This window comes from Hemitrygon akajei, chromosome 22, assembly GCF_048418815.1.
Source record: "Hemitrygon akajei chromosome 22, sHemAka1.3, whole genome shotgun sequence".
Classification (NCBI taxonomy): domain Eukaryota; kingdom Metazoa; phylum Chordata; class Chondrichthyes; order Myliobatiformes; family Dasyatidae; genus Hemitrygon; species Hemitrygon akajei.
The window spans coordinates 47,176,035-47,196,953 of NC_133145.1; the positions used below are offsets into that span (position 1 = coordinate 47,176,035).

The 20,919-nt window shown below is 38.4% G+C and overlaps 1 protein-coding gene across 1 annotated transcript in view; it reads left to right on the forward strand.

Annotated features, from left to right (window-relative positions):
- gna13a (guanine nucleotide binding protein (G protein), alpha 13a) overlaps window positions 1-20,919 on the forward strand; it is a 94,779-nt gene that overhangs the window by 51,605 nt on the left and 22,255 nt on the right. Inside the window, exon 2 of the mRNA XM_073026194.1 lies at window positions 13,672-13,722. Within this exon, the coding sequence (XP_072882295.1) occupies window positions 13,672-13,722 (51 nt within the window). The remainder of the gene's footprint in view (window positions 1-13,671; window positions 13,723-20,919) is intronic.

Consider the following 20,919-nt stretch of genomic DNA (forward strand, 5'->3'; position numbering starts at 1 on the left):
CCTGGCTGTAGAGGAAGTGCAGCGTAGATTCACGAGGTTAATTCCTGGGATGTCTGGACTGTCTTACGCAGAGAGGTTAGAGAGACTGGGCTTGTACACGCTGGAATTAAGGAGATTGAGAGGGGATCTGATTGAAACATATAAGATTATTAAGGGATTGGACAAGATAGAGGCAGGAAATATGTTTCAGATGCTGGGAGAGTCCAGTACCAGAGGGCATGGTTTGAGAATAAGGGGTAGGTCATTTAGGACAGAGTTAAGGAAAAACTACTTCTCCCAGAGAGTTGTGGGGGTCTGGAATGCACTGCCTCGGAAGGTAGTGGAGGCCAATTCTCTGGATGCTTTCAAGAAGGAGCTAGATAGGTATCTTATGGATAGGGGAATCAAGGGATATGGGGACAAGGCAGGAACCGGGTATTGATAGGAATTGATCAGCCATGATCTCAAAATGGCGGTGCATGCTCGAAGGGCCGAATGGTCTACTTCTGCACCTATTGTCTATTGTCTAAATGGTTCTGCTAGGCTTAGTAGTTAAGCCGCAAATGAAACCCAGGAGGTGGACTTGGTTGCCAGAGGCTGTTTGAGACGCATGCTATTGGGAGCATTTCATAGGTAATGGTAGCTTATCCCCAATATCACCCCCAGCTGTAACAACCTTAAGGAACCACAGTAAAGACTGATGCAAAATACTTACTAATTTCATCTGCCATTTCTTTGTCCCCATTACTACCGGTCCAATATCTAGGCGTGCCTCTCTTTTTTTTTACACTTCATATATCTAAAAACTTTTGGTATCCTCTTTTATATTATTGGCTAGCTTATACCTTTGTATTTCATCTTTTCTCTTCTTGTAGCTTTTTAGTTGCCTTCTGTTGGTTTTTAAAAGCTTCCCAATGCCCTAACTTACCACTAATTTTTGCTTTATTATATGCCCTCTCTGTTGCTCTAATACTGTTTCTGACTTTCCTTGTCAGCCACAGTTGTGTCATCCTCTTTTTAGAAAACTACTTTGTCTTTGAGATGTATCTACCTGTGGCCTTCTGAATTGCTCCCATAAACTCCTGCCATTGCTGAGCTACTGTCGTCACTGCTAATGTCCCCTTCCAATCAACATTGGCCAGCTCCTCTCTCTTGCCTCTGTAATTTCTTTATTCTGCTATGATACTGATACATCTGACTTTAGCTTCTCCCTTTCAAACTGCAGGTTGAATTCTATCATGCTTCTGGCTCCCAAGGGTTCCTTTACCTTAAACTGCCTAATCAAATATGGTTCATTGCACAACACCCAATCCAGAATTGCCTTTTCCCTCGTAGGCTCAACCACAAGCTGTTCTAAAAAGTCACCTTGTAGGCATTCTACAAATTCCATCTCTTGGGATCCAGCACCAACCTGCATTTTTCCCCCCAATCTACTTGCATATTGAAAATTCTGCCCCCCCACCCTTAATTATTGTAACATTACCTATTTTACATGCCTTTTCTAACTCCTGTTATAATTTGTATCCCACATACTGTTCCGAGTGCTGTATAATACTCCCAGCATGGACTTTTTGCCCTTGTAGTTTCTTAACTCTACCCACAAGGATTCTGTATCTTCTGATCCTGTGTCACCTCTTTCTAAGGTTCTGCTTTCATTTTTGAACCAACAGGGCCACCCCACCCCTCAACCTAACTTCCTGTCCTTTTGATATGTGCATCCTTTGATGTTAAGCTCCCAACTATAATCCTGAGATTTCTATCCTGGAGGTCTTGCTTTTCAGCTTTTTACCTAACTCCCTATTATCCCTCTTCAGCATCTCCTCCCTTTTCCTACTTATGTTGTTGGTACCAATATTTACCATGACGCAGGGATGCCCACAAGGTGATACCTGCCAATTTTCAACTGCGCTACAAGATCATCTACCTTGTTCGTATAATACATGGATTCAAATATATCACCTTTGGTCCTGTATTAATCAGCCTTTTCGATTTTGCTCCCATGTTACACTTTAGCTCATCCCACTGACTACAATTTTGCCCTATTATCTGTCCTTCCTCATAATATCACTACACTCTATCTATTTGTATACCAACTGCCCCATCCTCAGTCCTATCACTCTGGTTCCCATTCCCGTGCCAAATTAGTTTAAACAGCCGCGGGGGTACTCTGCACTGGTTGCTTATCCCCCTTTCCCTCTCCTGACAATCATCCATTTACCTGTATGCTGAATCTTGGGTGTAACTGTTTCCTGGTGTGACCTGTCAATCAGCCTCCCAAATGATCTGGAGTTCATCCAATTCCTGCTCCAAATCCTTAAGATAGATGAAAGAAGCCGCAGTTAGGAACACTGGAGATCTCCTTGCCTTTCTACATTCTAAGAAGAGCATTTCACGATCCTACCTGGCATTGCTACTGATCTAAGTGCAATAAGAAAGAAAAAGTAATCAGGAAGATCTACCTGCAGCCTCGGCTGTCCTCGCCAAAGTCTCTGAGCCAAAGCCTGATCTCTCCACTCTTACTACTGACCCACTCCAACAGTGGTCGTTCCATTTAAACCATAACTTTTTAATGGCCCTTGCCAAATGCTTAATTATGCACAATCCAACGTTTCCTTGGAACCGTGATGCACAGAACATTCTGACTGCCCCCACTCACTTCTTTTCAAATCTCTCTTCCGCTACGCAATCCAGTCTCCTCAGAAACTGTTGTGTACAGAATGTCCCAACTGCCCCTGCTCACTTCTTTTGAACTTGCTCTCCCACTACACAATCCAACATCTTGGGACCTGTGACGCACATAATGCTACTGATGAACAGGCAGGCAAGACACAGTAGGCTCTTCTGTATCGTTCTATGATTAAGTGTGGTTTATGTGATTTTAGAATTATTTATTCTCTGATAAATTGTCAAGATTTATTCTCCTCTCTATTGTTATCCAGGAAATATATCATTCAGATCAGAAGTTTATTATTAAAAGTCAGTCTGTGCTTTTGTAGTTGTTCTCAGCCAAAAATAGTCTTCAGTTTCCTTACCCCCGTTGTTCATCCTTTCATGATTCAGTAGTACCTGGTATTGTGATATTTTTGTTCTCAAGGAGGGGTAGCACCTTTGGTGAAGGGGCTTGTCATGTCTATTCCAGGGTAGCTCACTCAGCTGTGGTCCCCACTGGACAGTCATCTCTCACCTTTGACTCTTAAGAAGCTGTTTGCATGCTGCAATGTTCACACGCCAGTGAGATTGGGACATGTTTGTCCAAGCAGACAAAGTCAGCTCTGGCACACTGAGATCTACAGTGAAATTCAATAGCCAGGAAGGTGGTACAACAGCACTCCACAGAGAATGAAGGGCATGACAAGGCACAAAAGGTGTCATCGTTGTCCACTGCAGCAAAGGAAAACCCCAGTTTGCAAAGCGTGTTTGTCCCATTGGGCCTGGAGTTCTAAGGTCTAGAGAGTGGAACTGCCCTAGTGCAACGGCCTTTCCACTTTAAAAACTCTTCCACTCACAGATTCCTGTTATTGTCAGACACTATAGATGACTACCATAATGCTGGCTACCAGATTTCTATCTAAGTTTTATTTTTCATTTGAAGTGAAGCAGTTATCACATACTTAGTCCGATTTCAAGTCACATTTGCCATGAATTGTCAGAAGAGTGTTTACTGTAATTAACTCTTTGATACTGATAAATTTTGCTTCTGATTAGATACTGACTTTGGTGAAACAAACACATTAGATGCAAAGCCTTCCCACCCACCACTCACCCCACACTCACCTTCAGACAATGCCTTGGGTGTCGTAATGTGTTATCTGTGCTGCATTTGTGATCCATTTTGAGCTCTTGGGTCTGAGAATCAGATAGAGTAGGTAGTGCTTCTGAAATCAGATAGCTATTCTGGGTTTCAATGAAAGCTTTGAAGTAGAATGATTGTATTGTGAAGGCCTGGTATTGTGGACTGAAATCACCAATGCAAAATAGGTATATTCAAATAGTACTTTTTGAATGAGGTTTGACCTTTATAATAATCACATGCATCTTAGTCAGAAGAGCTGGAGCTTTGATACACCCACTTGGAGTTTTTCATTATTTAGTGAAATCATTTGGTCAAAATTGTAGATACATGATTGAAGTAATACTTCCTGATTATTACTCAAATATGCAGGGCACAGCTTCAACAGTAACTTTAGAGAGTTTCAGTGCATAGCTGGAAAATAAATAAGTGGTCAAATAAATGTATTGCAATAAAGATTTCAAGACCCTGAAAAGCATTTAAGAAGTCAAGATGAGCATTTGAATTGCCCAAGCATAGGAAGCAATGGATTAGATGCTGGGATTGATATGAGCGGGTGTTCATTCATCAGCATGGATGCAGTAGTGAAATGGCCTATTTTCAATGTTCTATGGCTGTGACCTTGGCAAATTCAAGTGCGTATGAAGTGCAGTGTCTCTTGTGGTTAACATGAATGTCAATATATGCACAGCAGTGTAATAATGACTAGGCAATGTGCTTTATTGTTGATCAAGGAAAAACTGTGGCCTGGTACAAGAGAAAGAACTCCCTTGCTGTTCTTCAAGAAAAAGTGCTCAGGAGGTTTTTTCATCCATTTAGAAGAATTGGTGATTAAGTTTGTTTAGCAGTTTCCCTTAAAGCATGGCATTGCACTGGAATTTCATCCTAATTTTTGTGGTCAAGTCTCTACAGGGAATCCACATCCTTCTGATTCAGAAGCTCTTGATAAATTTGAATACAATGGAATTACTAAAAGATCATTACGTAGGTTTGCAAATTGAAACATGGTTTCCTTTTACCAAGTAAGGCAACCGTGTTTGGAAATAATCTTTGAAATATTCCTTATTTCCTCGAAATTCTACATCTCACTCATTTATTCTTTGACTTTTAATGGCATTATAATTTTTATTTAATACAATTCATTAACAGAAATTGTTATGGTCATATCAGGATGTTTGTATCACTAAATGTCAAGTAATATTTTGTATCTGTTGACTGGTGCAGTTAACTTTCAGAATAAATGTTGTCATTACTATATACTATCAATGGCTCTAAAGAATGAGGACAAAGAACAGTAATTGCATGCAGAAAGGGCAGATGCTTAAACAAGACTAAGTCTGCAGATGCTGGAAATCTGAGCAACCCACACAAAATGCTGGAGGAACTCAGCAGGTCAGGCAGCATCTAAGGAAAAATGTACAGTTGACTTTTTCGGCTGAAACCCTTCAGCAGGACTGGAGATAAAAAGCTGAGGAGTAGATTTGAAAGGTGGGGGGAGGGGAGAGAGAAACACCAAGTGATAGGTGAAACTTGGAGAGGGAGGGATGAAGCAAAGAGCTAGGAAGTTGATTGGTGAAAGACAGAAAGCCATGGAAGAAAGGGGGAGGGTGCGATGTGTGGGCAAGGAGATAATATGAGAGAGGGACAAGGGGATGGGAAATGGTGAGGGGGTAGGTGGAGGCATTGCTGGAAGTTTGAGTAAGTGATTTTTATGCCATCAACTTGGGGGCAACCCAAATGGAATATAACATGCAAACACCTCATTTTGCATTTACTCCTCCCCCCACTATTTTCAAATCTCTTACTATCTTTCCTTTCAGTTAGTCCTGACGAAGGGTCTGGGCCCGAAATGTCGACAATGCTTCTCTTTATAGATGCTGCCTGGCCTGCTGTGTTCCACCAGCATTTTGTGTGTGTTGTTGGAATATAACATGTTGTTCCTTCAACCTAAGTGTGGCCTTATTCTGGCAGTAGAGGAGGCCATGCATTGGACATATGGGAATGGGAAGTGGAATTAAAATGGGTGGCTGCTTGTTCTGGCAGACGGAGAGTAGATGTTCGGTGAAGCGGTCTCTCAATCTATGTCAGGTCTCACCAATATACAAGAGGCATGCCAGGAGCACCGAACACAGTATATGACTCCCAACAGACTCGCAGGTGAAATTTCACCTCACCTGGAAGGACTGTTTTGGGTCCTGAATGGTAGTGAGGGAGGAGGTGAAGGGGCAGGTGAGGTGCTTGTTCCACTTGCAAGGATAAGATGCCTAAGGCAGATGCTTTGCTGTTAATGAATGGATCAATCCCTTCAACAAGAAAAAACTTGGACTGTTTTCTTGTAAACATACCAATATGTTTGAAACATTGAAGTCAGTGGTACCAAAATTACTATGAAAAATAGCAGTATTTGTATATGTTGTACAAAAGTCAATAAAAAATATTCTTCAGATACTCAGCAGATTAAGTAGAATTTGTGAGGTCCTACCTTAGTAGGAAATGCTTGCTTCATGACAGTTGTGCATAATGTGGTCTGTAGGCTGGATCTGGCCTTCAGGGTGGTTCTGTTGCATCTGCCTCTGGTCACTTTACTTTCTCCTTGTAACAGGATTGGTATTTTGTTTCATAAGTCATTTCCTTACTAGCTTTAAGCTGCAAGCACGGCTTCAGAAAAACTTTGACAGTTGACAAAGCTGTCCAAAGCTCACACTGCCAAAACCATCAAAAGATGTTCATACATAGTGAAAGTAACAAAACTAGAAATCAGTGATATCATAAATGAAATGATCTGAAAACAACACTTAAGATTTGAAAACACTTAAGAATAGTCTGTTAAACATTTCATAGATGTAACATTGGTTTGAAAGGTCCCAGCTTGATCTATTTTGAACTTTACGACTTTCAAAATTGTTTTTTGTTCTCAGTATCACTTGAATGAGTTTAGAAAAGTTAATTACATTTTAAAATTCCAGATTTTGTTTAGATATCTTCAACTAAGACAATATTTTAATAATAATATTAAAACTATTGGAGAGAAAGGGTTAAGTCTGATTAATATATTCATTGATGTGTATAAAGGTAATAGTAAAAAGAAACTGATAACCAGGATTTACTTGATTTTACAATCTAACAGGGGTCTCCACAATGTATGTTAAATCAAAATGGGAGAAAGAAGCCAGCATAAAATTGACAGAAAATAATTGGTTAAACATATGCAGAACACATTCGACTACTTCAAGCTCAGGTCTGTGGAGAGAATTCACCTGGAAGAATATCTTAAGATTTTTCATAATGGCAAAAATAAAGAAGTTACAAAGTAACAGACCTGAACAAGGTCAATGTTGGAGAATGTGTGATATTATGTTGGCTGATCATTTTCATATTTTCTGGGAGTGTCCAAAGATTTGTCTTATTGGTTAGATGCGGTAACAGAGATAAGGTCAATAATCAGCCCAGAGATTAATTTTGACTTTAATGTTATTTATTTGGGCAATGCACCAAATGGGCTCAAAAAACATTGAAGATATTTGTTATAAATACTACTAGCAGCCAGTAAAAAAGCAATTACCAGGAAATGGCTATGCAAAGAGTCTCCTACAGTCCTGGAATGGATAGAAATAGTTCAAGAAATTTGTTATGGGACGATTGACTTTCTCTCTTGAGACATGCCACTAAAAAATTTGAAAGATATGGGGAAAATTGGACATTTCATTTGAGCCTGAAATGACTTCTTCACTGTACATTTATTTGGTTTGAAGAACTTTGTTTTATTTATTATTTTGAGGGAACCTGCAGAATGGACTTTAAAGGTATGGATCTTAAGGTCCCCTGAGGCTTTGAAGGACAATTATGGACATAAGAGTTTGGTTAACCTTGATACAGCAATGTAATCCATTTCTCTATTCATTTTTTTCTATTATAAGATACAGATTTTACTTCACCTATGATGACCCTGTCTATCTGTCTATTTTTATCCTGTTCTGTTATTGGCAAAACAATAAAAATAAAGTTTTTAAAAAATTCCATGCTTTGCCTTTGTTGATAACTACTCACAGACTTGTTGTAGGAGATCTCTTGGTAAATTGAACTTGTGTAAGGATAGGATGAACAGATCTAATAGAGTGGTGTTTCCAATAAGTTTGTGCTGAATATTGCATAATTTAGTCCTGCAATATTTAAGTTTTTGTATTTCTATAGTCCAAAAATTTTAGGCACGTGTATAAAAAAAATTCTGCAAAGTGAAGTTGCTATCAAAAATAGAAGCTTCTAAATGTCAGAAACAATACTATGAAGAGCAGTAAACAGTAAAAAAAACTAAATCAGATCACTATTTGGTGTGACCACTGTTTGTGGACTGTAGAGGGGTATACTTGAGTTCCAGTAGTTTCTATGAGTTCAGAGCTGATAGTGGTGCTGGACTTCTTCCGATTTAGAAGGGGCATCAGTTTGATGCATCTTTCTTTTTAAATCTTTTTATTAATTTTTTAAACAAACATAAATGAAACATGAATACAAAGTGTTTGAGAGTACATAATTAATAGTTTAAGTAGACATTCAAATATATAATAATCAGTATATATAGCCTCCCAAACTCAAAGTATTTATGAACAAAAGAGACAAAAAGAAAAAAAAACCCAAAAAAAGAGAAAGAAAAAAAAACTAACCAACATGGGCCATTGCATAATGTTAAGTACATACAATAGTGCCAATAACTCCGAACCTCTATCCAAATAATTAAGGATAATCAAAGTGAGGTTTAGGAAAAGACAATTTAACTCATATGAAAATGTTGAATAAATGGTCTCCAAGTTTCTTCAAATTTAACTGAAGGATCAAAAACAATACTTCTAATTTTTTCTAAACTCAAACAAAATATAGTTTGAGAGAACAACTGAAATATAGTTGGAGGATTAATTTCTTTCCAGTTCAATAAAATAGATCTTCTAGCCATTAATGTAACAAATGCAATCAATCGTCGAGATGAAGAGGATAAATGACTATTATCCACCATTGGTAAACCAAAAATTGCAGTAAAAGGATGCGGTTGGAAATTGATATTCAGAACTCTTGAAATAATACTGAAAATATCTTTCCAGTAATTTTGTAAACAAGGGCAAGACCAAAACATATGGGTCAATGAAGCAACATCAGAATGACATCTGTCACAGGTTGGATTAACATAAGAGTAAAATCTAGCAAGTTTATCCTTAGACATATGAGCTCTATGTACAACCTTAAATTGTATTAGGGCATGTTTAGTTTGATGTATCTCTTCACCAATTTCTGTGGCCAGCCACTGCATTTTTGGTCCTCATTGCTTGGACAACACATGATGAATCCCCTATCTGCTTGGACAGGACCTTGCTAATGCAGAATGACCACTTGTGTCTTGTTGCTATCTACACTCATTATTGTCACGGTGTACAAATTGATGATTTGTAGGTTAAACTGTTGCATCTGCCAATCCTAATCTTTTACTTTGGTTGCCCTTCACCCAGTTCGATACCTATATTAGTTTCTATTTCAGTTAACCAGTTTAGTTCATTCAACTCATTATGTCATTAATCCTTAGCACCTGCTTGTATCTTTGTATAACCATGCACTGGGTTATATACCTACAAAATAATCAAGTTTTTATTTGAAAAATGGTCTATGTTACTTTAATGAAATACAAGAATTTCTCTAACGTTTAATTTATTTTAAAAATTATTGTTTGGAAATATAAAATTTGCTTTTTTTCTACTGACACTAATGCAGAAGATAAAAATAAACAAGTTCTAAAACTAAATTTATATTTAAAAATGTAGCGTGCTTAAGACTTTTTCCACAGTATTCTATTGTAAGATTGTTGGGTTCAGATTAATGGCCTTGTGCCATAATAAATCATCTTTGATTCTCAGAGACAGTTAAGGATGAAGAGCAAATTGAGAAAGTTGTTAAGTAAAACATTAAGTCATTGTTTTAAAAATTGTGTACAAGTTATCCTTTATAATATGTTCAAATTAGGGTAGTTCAGTTTTAAATTTGTTTGGTAATCACAATACAGGTGTGTGTCCCCTGCTATCCAAAGGTAGAGCATTCCTATGAAATGGTTCGTAAGCCGGAATGTCGTAAAGTGAAGAAGCAATTACCATTTATTTATATGGGGAAAATTTGTGAGTGTACTTAGACCCAAAAAATAACCTACCAAATCATGCCAAATAACAGATAAAACCTAAAATAATAGTAATGTATAGTAAAAGCAGGAATGATCTGATAAATACACAACCTATTTCAAGTAGGAATACTTTTCTGCAATCATTGCAGCACTGTCCACCGTAGTGAAAATCTCACGCAAGCGCTCTCGGCAGAAGCACTCTCTCCAGTAACCTTTAAGCTATGAAGCTGCCAAACCATACTAAATAACACAAAAATAAACAGCCTATATAAAGTAGAAATGTATGTACAGTGTAGTTTCACTTACCAAAATCGGGAAGACAGGGAGCACACTGATGATGGTGTGTTAGGCTGAGTCGTCGGTGGTTGGGATGGTGAGAGACTGGGGTATCATCTCATCATCGTCTGTATCCATCAGGGTAGGCAGGTCACCACCTTCTATGTCTGCCTGCCTCGATGTCGAAGGTCAAGGTTCCTCGTCTGCTGTGGCTGATGTGGAAGGCTTGAAAAACGACAATGTGCTTGACTTCTTAGCCTCACGCATTTTTCTATCATACAGATCTTTGTAAGCACTCAAACCATCCTGCAAATATGCCCTAAACATGTGTACCCTTTCAAAATTAAAGTCATACTTTTCTGCAATCATGGCAGCGTTGTCAATTGCAGCAAAAATCTCATGCACTTGCTTCATGTTCAGTTCCTGGACGACCTCACTTTCCGGCCGTTCGCTACGGCGCTCGGGTTCGATTGTTATCCTTTCCTCTTCATCAGCTCTTCATCTGTCAGTTCTTCATCATGGGATGCCGAAACCTCTTCAACATCATCTTCGTCAACTTCCACAAACCCAGCCTCCTTAGCCAAACTCACTACATCCTTCGTTCGCCAGGATCGAAACTTTTAATTATGTCTAGTTTTAGGCTAAGTGTAACACCCTTACGTGCTGTTTTAGGGTTTCTCGATACCTTAGAACTCACCTTGCTAATGGATGCACAAAATAAATTGACATAAAGTATAGATGCTTACAGGCATGTGTTTAAGCAATGCCGGCTAGAATGCAGTTCCGGGGGAGGAGTTTGGCTGTTTGGCGCACGCGCTGCCTTTTTTCACGAGCTGCCTTTTATCGCGCGCTGCCTTTTTTCGTAACAGCGAGGTGTCATAAAGTGAGTGTTCGAAAAACGGGTGACACTTGTGCATGCATCAATAACCTAAACTGGCTTGGACAGCTTATCTCACTGGTTCTGTGCATACTCAAATTGGTTACCAAATCAATGTGGCAACCCTATCTTGGGCAGCAGAGTGAAAAAGCTCTGATTCAGTAACTCCTTATCAGAATTTGAAGGCAGAGCTCAAAAGACACCTGTTCAAGCTGTTGCTGATTTCAAGTTTGTATGCATCTCTGATGTTCAACTTAGTGTTTTATTTTTAATTACCATGGATTACTCTTGGATCCTGTTAGTTATTTGAAAATAATTATCTTAATGTTTTAAATTTTTAAAAAATGCCTTTCCCTTTTTCTCTTAGTCTGCAGGATGGTCAGATTTTAATAGAAAATAATGGTCTCTCTGATATCTTGCCAAGTCTGATTTGGTGTAGTATTTAAGGGGCAAATACCATCTCTTTTTGACATTTAAAATTTCCAATCCCCACCCCCTTCCTTCAGACTTGTCTCCAGCATTGGATTTCATATGGAGTCCAGTGATAGCCTGATAACTAAGCTCTGTCATTCTATCTGGTAAATTTAAACTTCCACCTTTAGACAGTTCTGTGGCAGTCTAGTCTTGTTTAAATGGCTGAGTGCCAATGGTTTTGCTTGATTTGGTCCATCATATTCAACATAAGAGCATATGTTTTATGCTACAAGAGCATAAAACTGCACACTGCCTGCTTTTATTTTTAATATTTGTATTTGACTCAATTGACACTTTCAAATGCCAGTTCAAACCTGTTTGTTTAACATTTTAACTAACATAATTTTGTCTTCTATTTTTGTTTGTACTTTATCCTAAAAATAGCTAGCATTATTTTCTGAATATCAGCCTGCTACTTTTGCAAAGACGAGTACTCATATGGCACCATTTGGTATTTTTGTAATAGGCATATTTTTGAAAGCAGTATTCTTTTAACACCATTCTTTGTAAAGCAAAACATTGGCTTTCCACTGAAGTTGGGTAAGACTATAACGGGAGCTCATGGGCAATGGGTGAAAGGTAAATGTTTAAGTGGAACATGTTGGGTAACCTTTTCACTCAGAGTGTGAAACAAGCTTCCAGTGGAAGTGGTGGATGCAGAGTTGATTTCAACATTTAAGAGAAATTTGGATAGGTAAATGGATGGGAGAGGGGCATGGTGAGCTTTGGTCTGGGTGCAGGTCTATGGGGTGAGCCAGATTAATAGTTCAGCACAGACTAGGTAGGGCGATATACCTCTGCCATAGTGTTCTATCACACTGTGGTGAAACAGCATTACTATTTCCACACAGATTCCCTAATCACAATGTGTGGATGATCATATAATGTTATTTTGCAATGTTCATTGAGGGAGATATTTACCAGGTCACAGGAATACCCCCAAGCATCCATGTTCCTGTTCAAATATAATAGTGCCATGGCATCTTCAACCATCCAGGAAATGGGTTTTAGAGAACTGAATCTATGATGGCCATCAATCACCCACTTATTTTACACCAATACTTTCTTTTATTCTCTGCACCTTCTCATTATTTCTCCTTTTCCACCCCCTAGCCTCCCACCCCTCTACATTCTACCAGTCAGCTCCATAGTTCCATGCCAGGAATAAATTTGCAGTGGCCATTTAACCTAACTATTTACATATTCTTGGGATGTTTGAAACTGGAGCTCTGGAAGAAACCCATGTCTCTACAGGGAGAACCTACAAGCTCCACATAATACTAAAAAGTCTCTGCTGTAATCTGATTCTGCTGATTCTCTGGCACTTAAAATCAGAATCAAGTTTAATGTAATTGGCATATGTTGTAAAATTTGGTGTTTTGTGGCAGCAGTACATTTCAATACATAATCTTAAAAACCCTACACATTGCAATAAGTATATATTGAAAAAAAATAAATGGTGCAAATGGAGAACTATTGGTCTTTCTGACATTGACTGCAAGGTTGTTGTTGGAACACCATTCAACCAGCTGATCTAACTCAGTCTTGTAAGCCGCCTCATTGCCACCTGAATTCTGCCAGTAATAGTCATGTCATTGACAGATTTATAGATGGTATTTGAGCTATGCCTAGCCACAGTCATGGGTGTATCGAGAGTAGGAACAGTGGGCTAAGCACGCATCCTTGAGGTGTGAACAGTGTTGATTGTCAACAAGGAGATGTTATTTCCAATTGATTACTACTGAGTGTATGAGGGTATCAAAGGTTATGGGGAGAAGGCAGGAGAATGGGCTTGAGAGGGGAAATAAATGTGCCATAATGAATGGTGGAGTGGACTTGATGGGCCAAATGGCCTAATTTGTTCCTGTGTCTATGGTTTTATGTCACTAATCTAGTTTTTTGTGTTCAAGTCTCTGGTGTTGGACTTGAATCTACACCCTTATGCCACCAACTGACTCGAAGTTAACATTTCATTTCAGGGTAACTTGAGTCTTTTCTAGGATTGCAAATCTTTTGATTTGTTTTCAACAGAATTGAATTAATTTGCAATGAAAATTGTATTTTACTAGTTTAAGAATACACTCCAGTGACTTAGTAAATAACAACTTGTCTGTTCATTTTCAGGGAGAATCTGTGAAATATTTTCTGGACAATTTGGAAAGACTAGCAGATGCAGTAAGTACTATTTTAGTAAGCTTTATACATTGTCTTAACATATATTCTGATCAAAATTTTAAATAAAACAATGCCTCATTGCTTTCTGTACGGAGCAGCACTAACACTAACTTTTAGGGAAAATGAAGATTTATAGTATGTAAATAGTTGCAAGTAGAAATAAAAAGAATTGATTTGAATAATGAAGAAATGTCCATTCTGAATAGGTCTTTATTGATGTTAATAAGTATATCTGATGCCCATGTCATAAGTGAGTTGTACAGTATGTTAACAGAATGAAATTAGTATTTTTTAATACCCCCTCCCTACTTCTCATTCTTCCCATTCCGTCGAGCTTAGGGGACCCAAAGCCAAATGCTCATAGGTCTCTGGGTATTCGATTCATTATTTGTAAGCAGTGATTACCTTTGTCGTTAGGGCAAGTAAACAACCTGTAATGATTTTTCTCTTGTGTACTAACATTCATTTTTGATTTTTATCTTCCCCATGTTAATTTCCTGCATGAGGTCATGTTATGAGCTTCCCTTCTACAGTTGTGTATCACTTTGTAGTAGTCATTTATTATACAATTAAAAATGTTAAATGCATCCCAAAATGTCTGAAAAACAAGCTGCTGTATCATTAATGTGCACTAATAATCATGCTATCATTTTACAATTCATTAAGTCAGTAAGAATGACTAATGCACGTTTTTACACTCTGGTTTAAAAACCTTGGTTTTTGCAAAGATTCAAAGAAGAGTTTAATGTCATTTCCTTTTTACAACTGTAAAGGTGATGGAAATAATTGCTACTCCAGATCTGATGCAGCACAAAATCCCAGTAAGATAAAGAACACAATAGTAAAAAAAAACTACATTAAATATAAATGCATAAGATAGATTATATACAAGTGTGGATTGATTGTGTGCCACAGTTTTTAAAGTTCCTTTATAAAGTGTATTCTTGCAGATAAGAGACATTCAGAGCTGCTGTTGAAATGGATATAGATTACTGTAGAGTCAGGAATCTGGAATCTTCAGGTTTAGGTGGATACATAAATTGAAAGGATCTTTAGGTATGGAGAATCTACTGAAGTGACTGAAAACTCTCAGAAATTTCAAATAGAAATTTGCACAGCCAAATGGAGAAAATCACTTACTGGGCTGCACATGGGGTCCTACTGCACACATTGCATTAACACCTCTACGTAATTATGCTATATATCATCCACTGGTTTAATATGTCATCGAAAACTGTTGCCTCCACTAATACAGGGTTGTCTACAAGTGTTGGAGTCTCTCAGTCCCATGAATGTTGACTTGATAATGTGTTCAAATTGCTAGAATGCTATCATATAATTTTTTAACAAGGCCAGGTGTTGATTATCAGCTTTGAAATCTTGATCTTCTAAGCCCAGTACTTTATTTTCATCAGATGTGTACTCATTGTTTAAGCAAAACTAGGATTTTGAACACAATCCTACTTTTCAAAGCATTTGTTTTAATTAGCTCAGTTTTGGAGTTGATATTTTTGACTTTGACTATGTGTAGTTACAAATTAAAGTATATTGTTTTGATCTCTCAGATTATAGAGGTTATAATAGATTTTTAGAGGTGATAAATTTTTGTAACATCCTGTATAATGAAAACATTTTTAAAAATTGTCCTGAATTCTTTTCCAATTCAGCAAGGAGTGTTCATGTATGTATTCACAAATAAAGAGGTCACTAGGTGAGTTAAATGACAAGAAATTGCTTCATTAAAGTTACATAACACATACAATACAGAAAGGAAACAAATGAAGTAGTATAGAAAACAAACTTAATACTTATCTGCTAAATGAGCTGATCTGCAAAAATAGGCGGAACTGTAATGAGGGCCAAGGAAATGGTAGAAGAACTGAATAAGTTGTATCAGTCTTCACTGTGGAAGACACTAGCAGTTTGCCAGAAGTTGCAGAGTGTCAGGGGACAAAAGTGAGTGCAGCTGCTATTACTCAGGAGAAGATGCTTGGGAAACTGAAAGGTCTGAAGGTAGATAAGTCACCTGGACCAGATGGACTGCACCGCAGGGTGCTGAAAGAGGAAGCTGAAGAGATTTAACTGGAGGTATTTGGTAATGATCTTTCAAGAATCACTCTATTCTGGAATGGTTCCGGAGTACTGGAAAATTGCAAAGGTCACTCCACTCTTTAAGGGAGGGTGGCAGAAGAAAAGAACCATTTTTTCTGTGGTTGGGAAGATGTGGAGTCCATTATTAAGGATGAGCTTTCAGGGTACTTGGAGGAACATGGCAAAATAGGCCAAAGACAGCATGATTTCCTTAAGGGGAAATCTTGCCTGGCAAATCTGTTGGAATCCTTTGTGGAAGTAGCAAGCAGGATAGACAAAGTAGAGTCAGTGCATGTTGTTTACTTGGATTTTCAGAAGGCCTTTGACAAGGTGCCAGACATGAGGCTGCTAAACAAGCTAGGAGCTCATGGTATTACAGGAAAGATACTAGCATGAACAGAGCATTGCCAGCTTGGCAGCAGTCATAGAGTGGGAGTAAACAGAACCTTTTCTGATTGGCTGCCAGCGACTATTGATGTTCTGCAAGGGTTGCAGTTAGGACTGCTTTTTCACTTAGTCATTGATTTTTGGATGATGGAATTGATGGTTTTGTGGCCAAGTTTGTGGAAGATATGAAGGTAGGTGGAGGGGCAGGTAGTGTTGAGGAAGCAGGGAGTCTACAGGACAGATTGGGATAATGGGAAAAGAAGTGGCAAATGGAATGCAGTGTTGGGAAGTGTATGGTCAGACAGTTAGGTAGAAGGAATAAAGGCATGAACTATTTTTTAAACTGGGGTCAAATTCAAAAATCTGAGGTGCAAGGAGACTTGGGAGTCCTCGTGCAGAATTCCCTAAAGGTGAAATTGCAGGTTGAGTTGGTGGTGAGGAAGGCAGATGCAATGTTAGCATTCATTTCGAGAGGACTAGAGTATAAAAGCTAAGTTTTTATATGAGTATTGATTCATGGCCCTGGGCCTTTACTAGCTGGAATTTAGAAGAATCAGAAGGGGATGTCATTGAAACCTATTGAAGTTTGAAAGGCCTAAATAGCATGGATGTGGAGAGGATGTTTCCTATGGTGGGGGAGAGTCTAGGGCCATAGGGCACAGCGTCAGAATAGAGGGATGTCCATTTAGAACAGATACAAGGAAAAATTTCTTTTTCAGAGAGTGGTGAATCTGTGGAATTCATTGTTACAAGCAGCTTTGGAGGCCATGTCATTGGATGTACTTAATGGCAGAGGTTGGTGCATTCTTGATGAGATAAAGCATGAAAAATTATGGGGAGAAGGCAGGAGAAGAGGGTTGAGAGAGAAATGGATCAGCCATGATGAAATGGTGGAGCAGACTCAGTGGGCCTAATGGCTTAATTCTGCTCCTATGTCTTATGGTTTTACCTGAGACAGATCTTCAAACTTTCATAGTCTTTTCTCACACTTGCCCTCGTACTCTCTCTCGACATATTTATCTCTATCTTCTGGTTATGATCTAGTGTAAGAGAAGCTTCCCCCTTTTCACAAAGAATGTGTCCCTTTTTATACCCTTTAAAACTCTAAGATAGTTCTTGCCTCAATACCTTACCATAATATGGCACCATTTGATACCTGCACCTGTACAATGACCTCACCTACCCTAGACAGACAGGTATTTATCATCATCTACTCTCAAGGCTGTAGCCTTGTACTCCTTTAACTTTCTCAAAACAATCCATTTCAGGCTAATACCATGTAATCTTATAGACTTGCATTTTCTTTTATCATATACCAAGAAAGAATCACATTTAACTCTTTCCTTATGTCCTGAGAATTGAAGTCTCAGAAGAGTGGCAGATCTTATTGAATAGTGAAATAGTCTATAGGAACCAGGTAGCTTACTCCACCTATTTTCGTATTTTCTGTTGGTAGTTTGTACACTCAGTGGCCACTTTATCAGGTAGACCAGTACATTATTTGTTCTTTAATGCAAATATCAGCCAAGCATGTGGGAGCAACTCATTGTGTAACCACATGCAGACACAGTCAAGAGGTTCAGTTGTTCAGACTAAACATCAGAATGGGGAAAAAAATGTAGCCAAAGTGACTTTGACTGTGGAATAATTGTCGGTGCCAAGCCAGTTGTGAGTATCTCAGGAACTGCTGATTTCCTGGGATTTTTGCGTGCAACAGTCTCTAAAGTTTACAGAGAAATGGTGTGAAATTTTTTTTTTAAAATCCAGTCAGTGGCAGTTCTGTGGGCAAAAATACCTTATTAAAGAGAGAGATCAGAGGTGAATGTCCGACTGGTTCAACCTGACAGTAAGGTGATGGTATTCAAATGACCACATGTTTCAACAATGGTGTGCAGGAGAGCATCTCTGAATGCACAACATGTTGAACCTTGCAGTGGATGGGCTGTGGCAACAGAAGACCACACAGGTTCTTCTCCTGTAAATAATAAAGTGACCACTGAGTGCAAATAGTGATTGTAATTTATTTCAGTGGATGCTGTTTTCAGCATTATAAATGAAGGTCTCATTCTAAACACTAGGTAATATCAACTTGCAATTTTACTTTCCATTCTGGATTTGCATTCCGTATGTGAAAATCATTTCCTGATGCAGGTAATCAGGAAATTTTCTTGTGTTTGTCAAAGCATACGTTGACATTAATTATCTTTGAGTGATTGGAGTGCAGCCTCAACTGGATTTTTTTTTTGATCTAACATGTCACTATTATTTTTCTGGGGATTTGAGGTAAGTGAAAGTGGGGTAAAGATCCAATGTACAGCATTTATGCTTCACTGTTTTTATGCAGAAAGACAAAATTACTTGTATCCTGAAATATTTTCTCATTCATATTTTTGAGGTAGCCATAATGAACTTTTCCCCCTGCTAGTAAGTAATTTAAGAATAGTGATGCATTATTTTCTGGTGCACATAACTGCAGTTACTGGAAATCAGAACAAACATAGAATATGCTTGAAGAATTCAGCAGGTCGTACACCATCTGTGGAAAGGGGTCATTGGCATTTCAAGTTGGTGGCCCTTCATTAGATCTGGAAATGTGAGAAAACAAGCACGTTTTAAATTGATATAAGAGTGAAGACAACAATGGGCACAACAGTGATTGGCTGCAGACCAATACTATCAACGTGATCTTGCTTTAAATTGCAGCAGCGAAGACAGAAGATAAGATAATTGAAATTGCAACTATCTATGTGGAGGCAATGAAAAGCTGTCTAGGTGAAAAATTGGATACTTTTCATTGAATTTGCATTGGACATCATAGGATGCCATTGTTGGAGTGGGACAGACAAAAGTGATCGGTGACGGGAAGCTCTGTCATCTTTATCAACTTTATTGCTGGTGTTCTGCAAGGCAGTCGTCAACCAGTCTGTTTGGTTTCTGCACTGCTGAGAAGTTAACACCATAAGCACCTACAACACACACAAAAATGTTGGTGGAACACAGCAGGCCAGGCAGCACCTATAGGGCGAAGCGCTGTCGACGTGTCGGGCCGAGACCCTTCGTCAGGACGAAGATATAGATGCTGCCTGGCCTGCTGTGTTCCACCAGCATTTTGTGTGTGTTGTTTGAATTTCCAGCATCTGCAGATTTCCTTGTGTTTGCACCATAAGTACCAAATTGGTATTTTAAATTGGATGGTACAATGAATTGTTACTTTATTTTAAAGGACCATTTGGGTCCCTGGATGATGGGAAGGGAAGTTACAAGGGCCATCATTGTTTGGGAAAGTGCTATAAGAAGAAGAGCAGCCAGAGGAGATGAAAGACTGAACCGGGCAGTCAGAGAATGAATGGAACCTGACAGTGAAAATAATGTAATTTTCAAATAAATGCTGCTGCTTTCCATCCTGCTCTCACTTTCACATGGTTGATATCAGATTTTCTCTCTTCCTATCTCAGGAAATAAGTCAAATTGAGTTTATTGTCACATGCACAAGTATGATAAGTGCAGATACGTTGGAAAGTCTGATTGCTGCAACATCACAGGTACATAAAAAGCGTACAGGACATAAATTATACACAGGTAATCTGAGAGTGAAGGGAACAAAGACATTTGTACAATAAATCTCATATTAGTGCAAGAAGTAGGTTAGTAACCCGAGTCCAACATCACCACACAGATTCTACAGTTAATTCAACTTGCCCTTTTCGACTACTTTTGCTCTCCAGCTTTTAATTTCCTTTAACTGGGAAAAAGACTGCTTCATCATGTCTATGCACCTCTATAAAGTCACCCTTCAGTTTTGTATGCTTGGGGGCTTTGAGTTTTAGTGACACTCTATTAAATCTTCTGCACTTTCTAGCTTATCTTTTCTCTAAAACTGTACATATTGTCTTGTACAACTGCAGAATAACATCCCAAATCTATACTCAGTGCCTTGACAGATGAAAGACAAGATACCAAGTGCTACCTTCACCATTTTGTCTCCCTATGACACCACTTTCAGGGAACTCGACTTGTACTTAGCCTCTCTGTTCTACAACACACCCCAGGGCCTTACCATTCACTGTATGTTACCCTGGTTTGACTCCACAAAGTGTAACACCTTGCACTTATCTGATTGAAAACCATTTGCCATTCCTTGGTCTGCTTACCTTGTTGATCAAGATCCCATAATTTTTGATACACTTCACTGTCTAGAATGTTATCTATTTTTGTGTCATCTTAGTGTACTGCATTTGGGTTTTACAGGGAGGTCTTCACTATCGGAGAAATTAAAGCATGTTAAAACTCAAGTCTGACAGCATTTGTAGAACAAGAAAAAGTCATTGTTTTGGATTTATGATCCTTTGTAGAAGAACTCAATTTACCAACATTGACCATTTTTCTTTACACATGCTCCTTGACTTGCTGCGTTTTGTGTTTTTTTTTATTTCAAATTTCTAGTCTCAGCAGTTTTTAAACTTTTCACTCTGAACTTCCAGTGACTTAAGTTTTCAATCTTTCTGACTTTTGAATAATGCCTATTGTAAATTCAAGGAATAACTTAACTATCTGGCACATTGCAGCCCTCTGTTTTCAGGTAACCAGCTTTTTGTTTTCTCTACAGACGTTGCTGAATTTTTTGCTTTCAGTTTGGTCTTTAGTGTTTATTTTCACTGAAATCTCTAATTAGTGTCTTTGATCTGCATTCTCTTACTGGCATTCCCTCTGCTTTCTCCA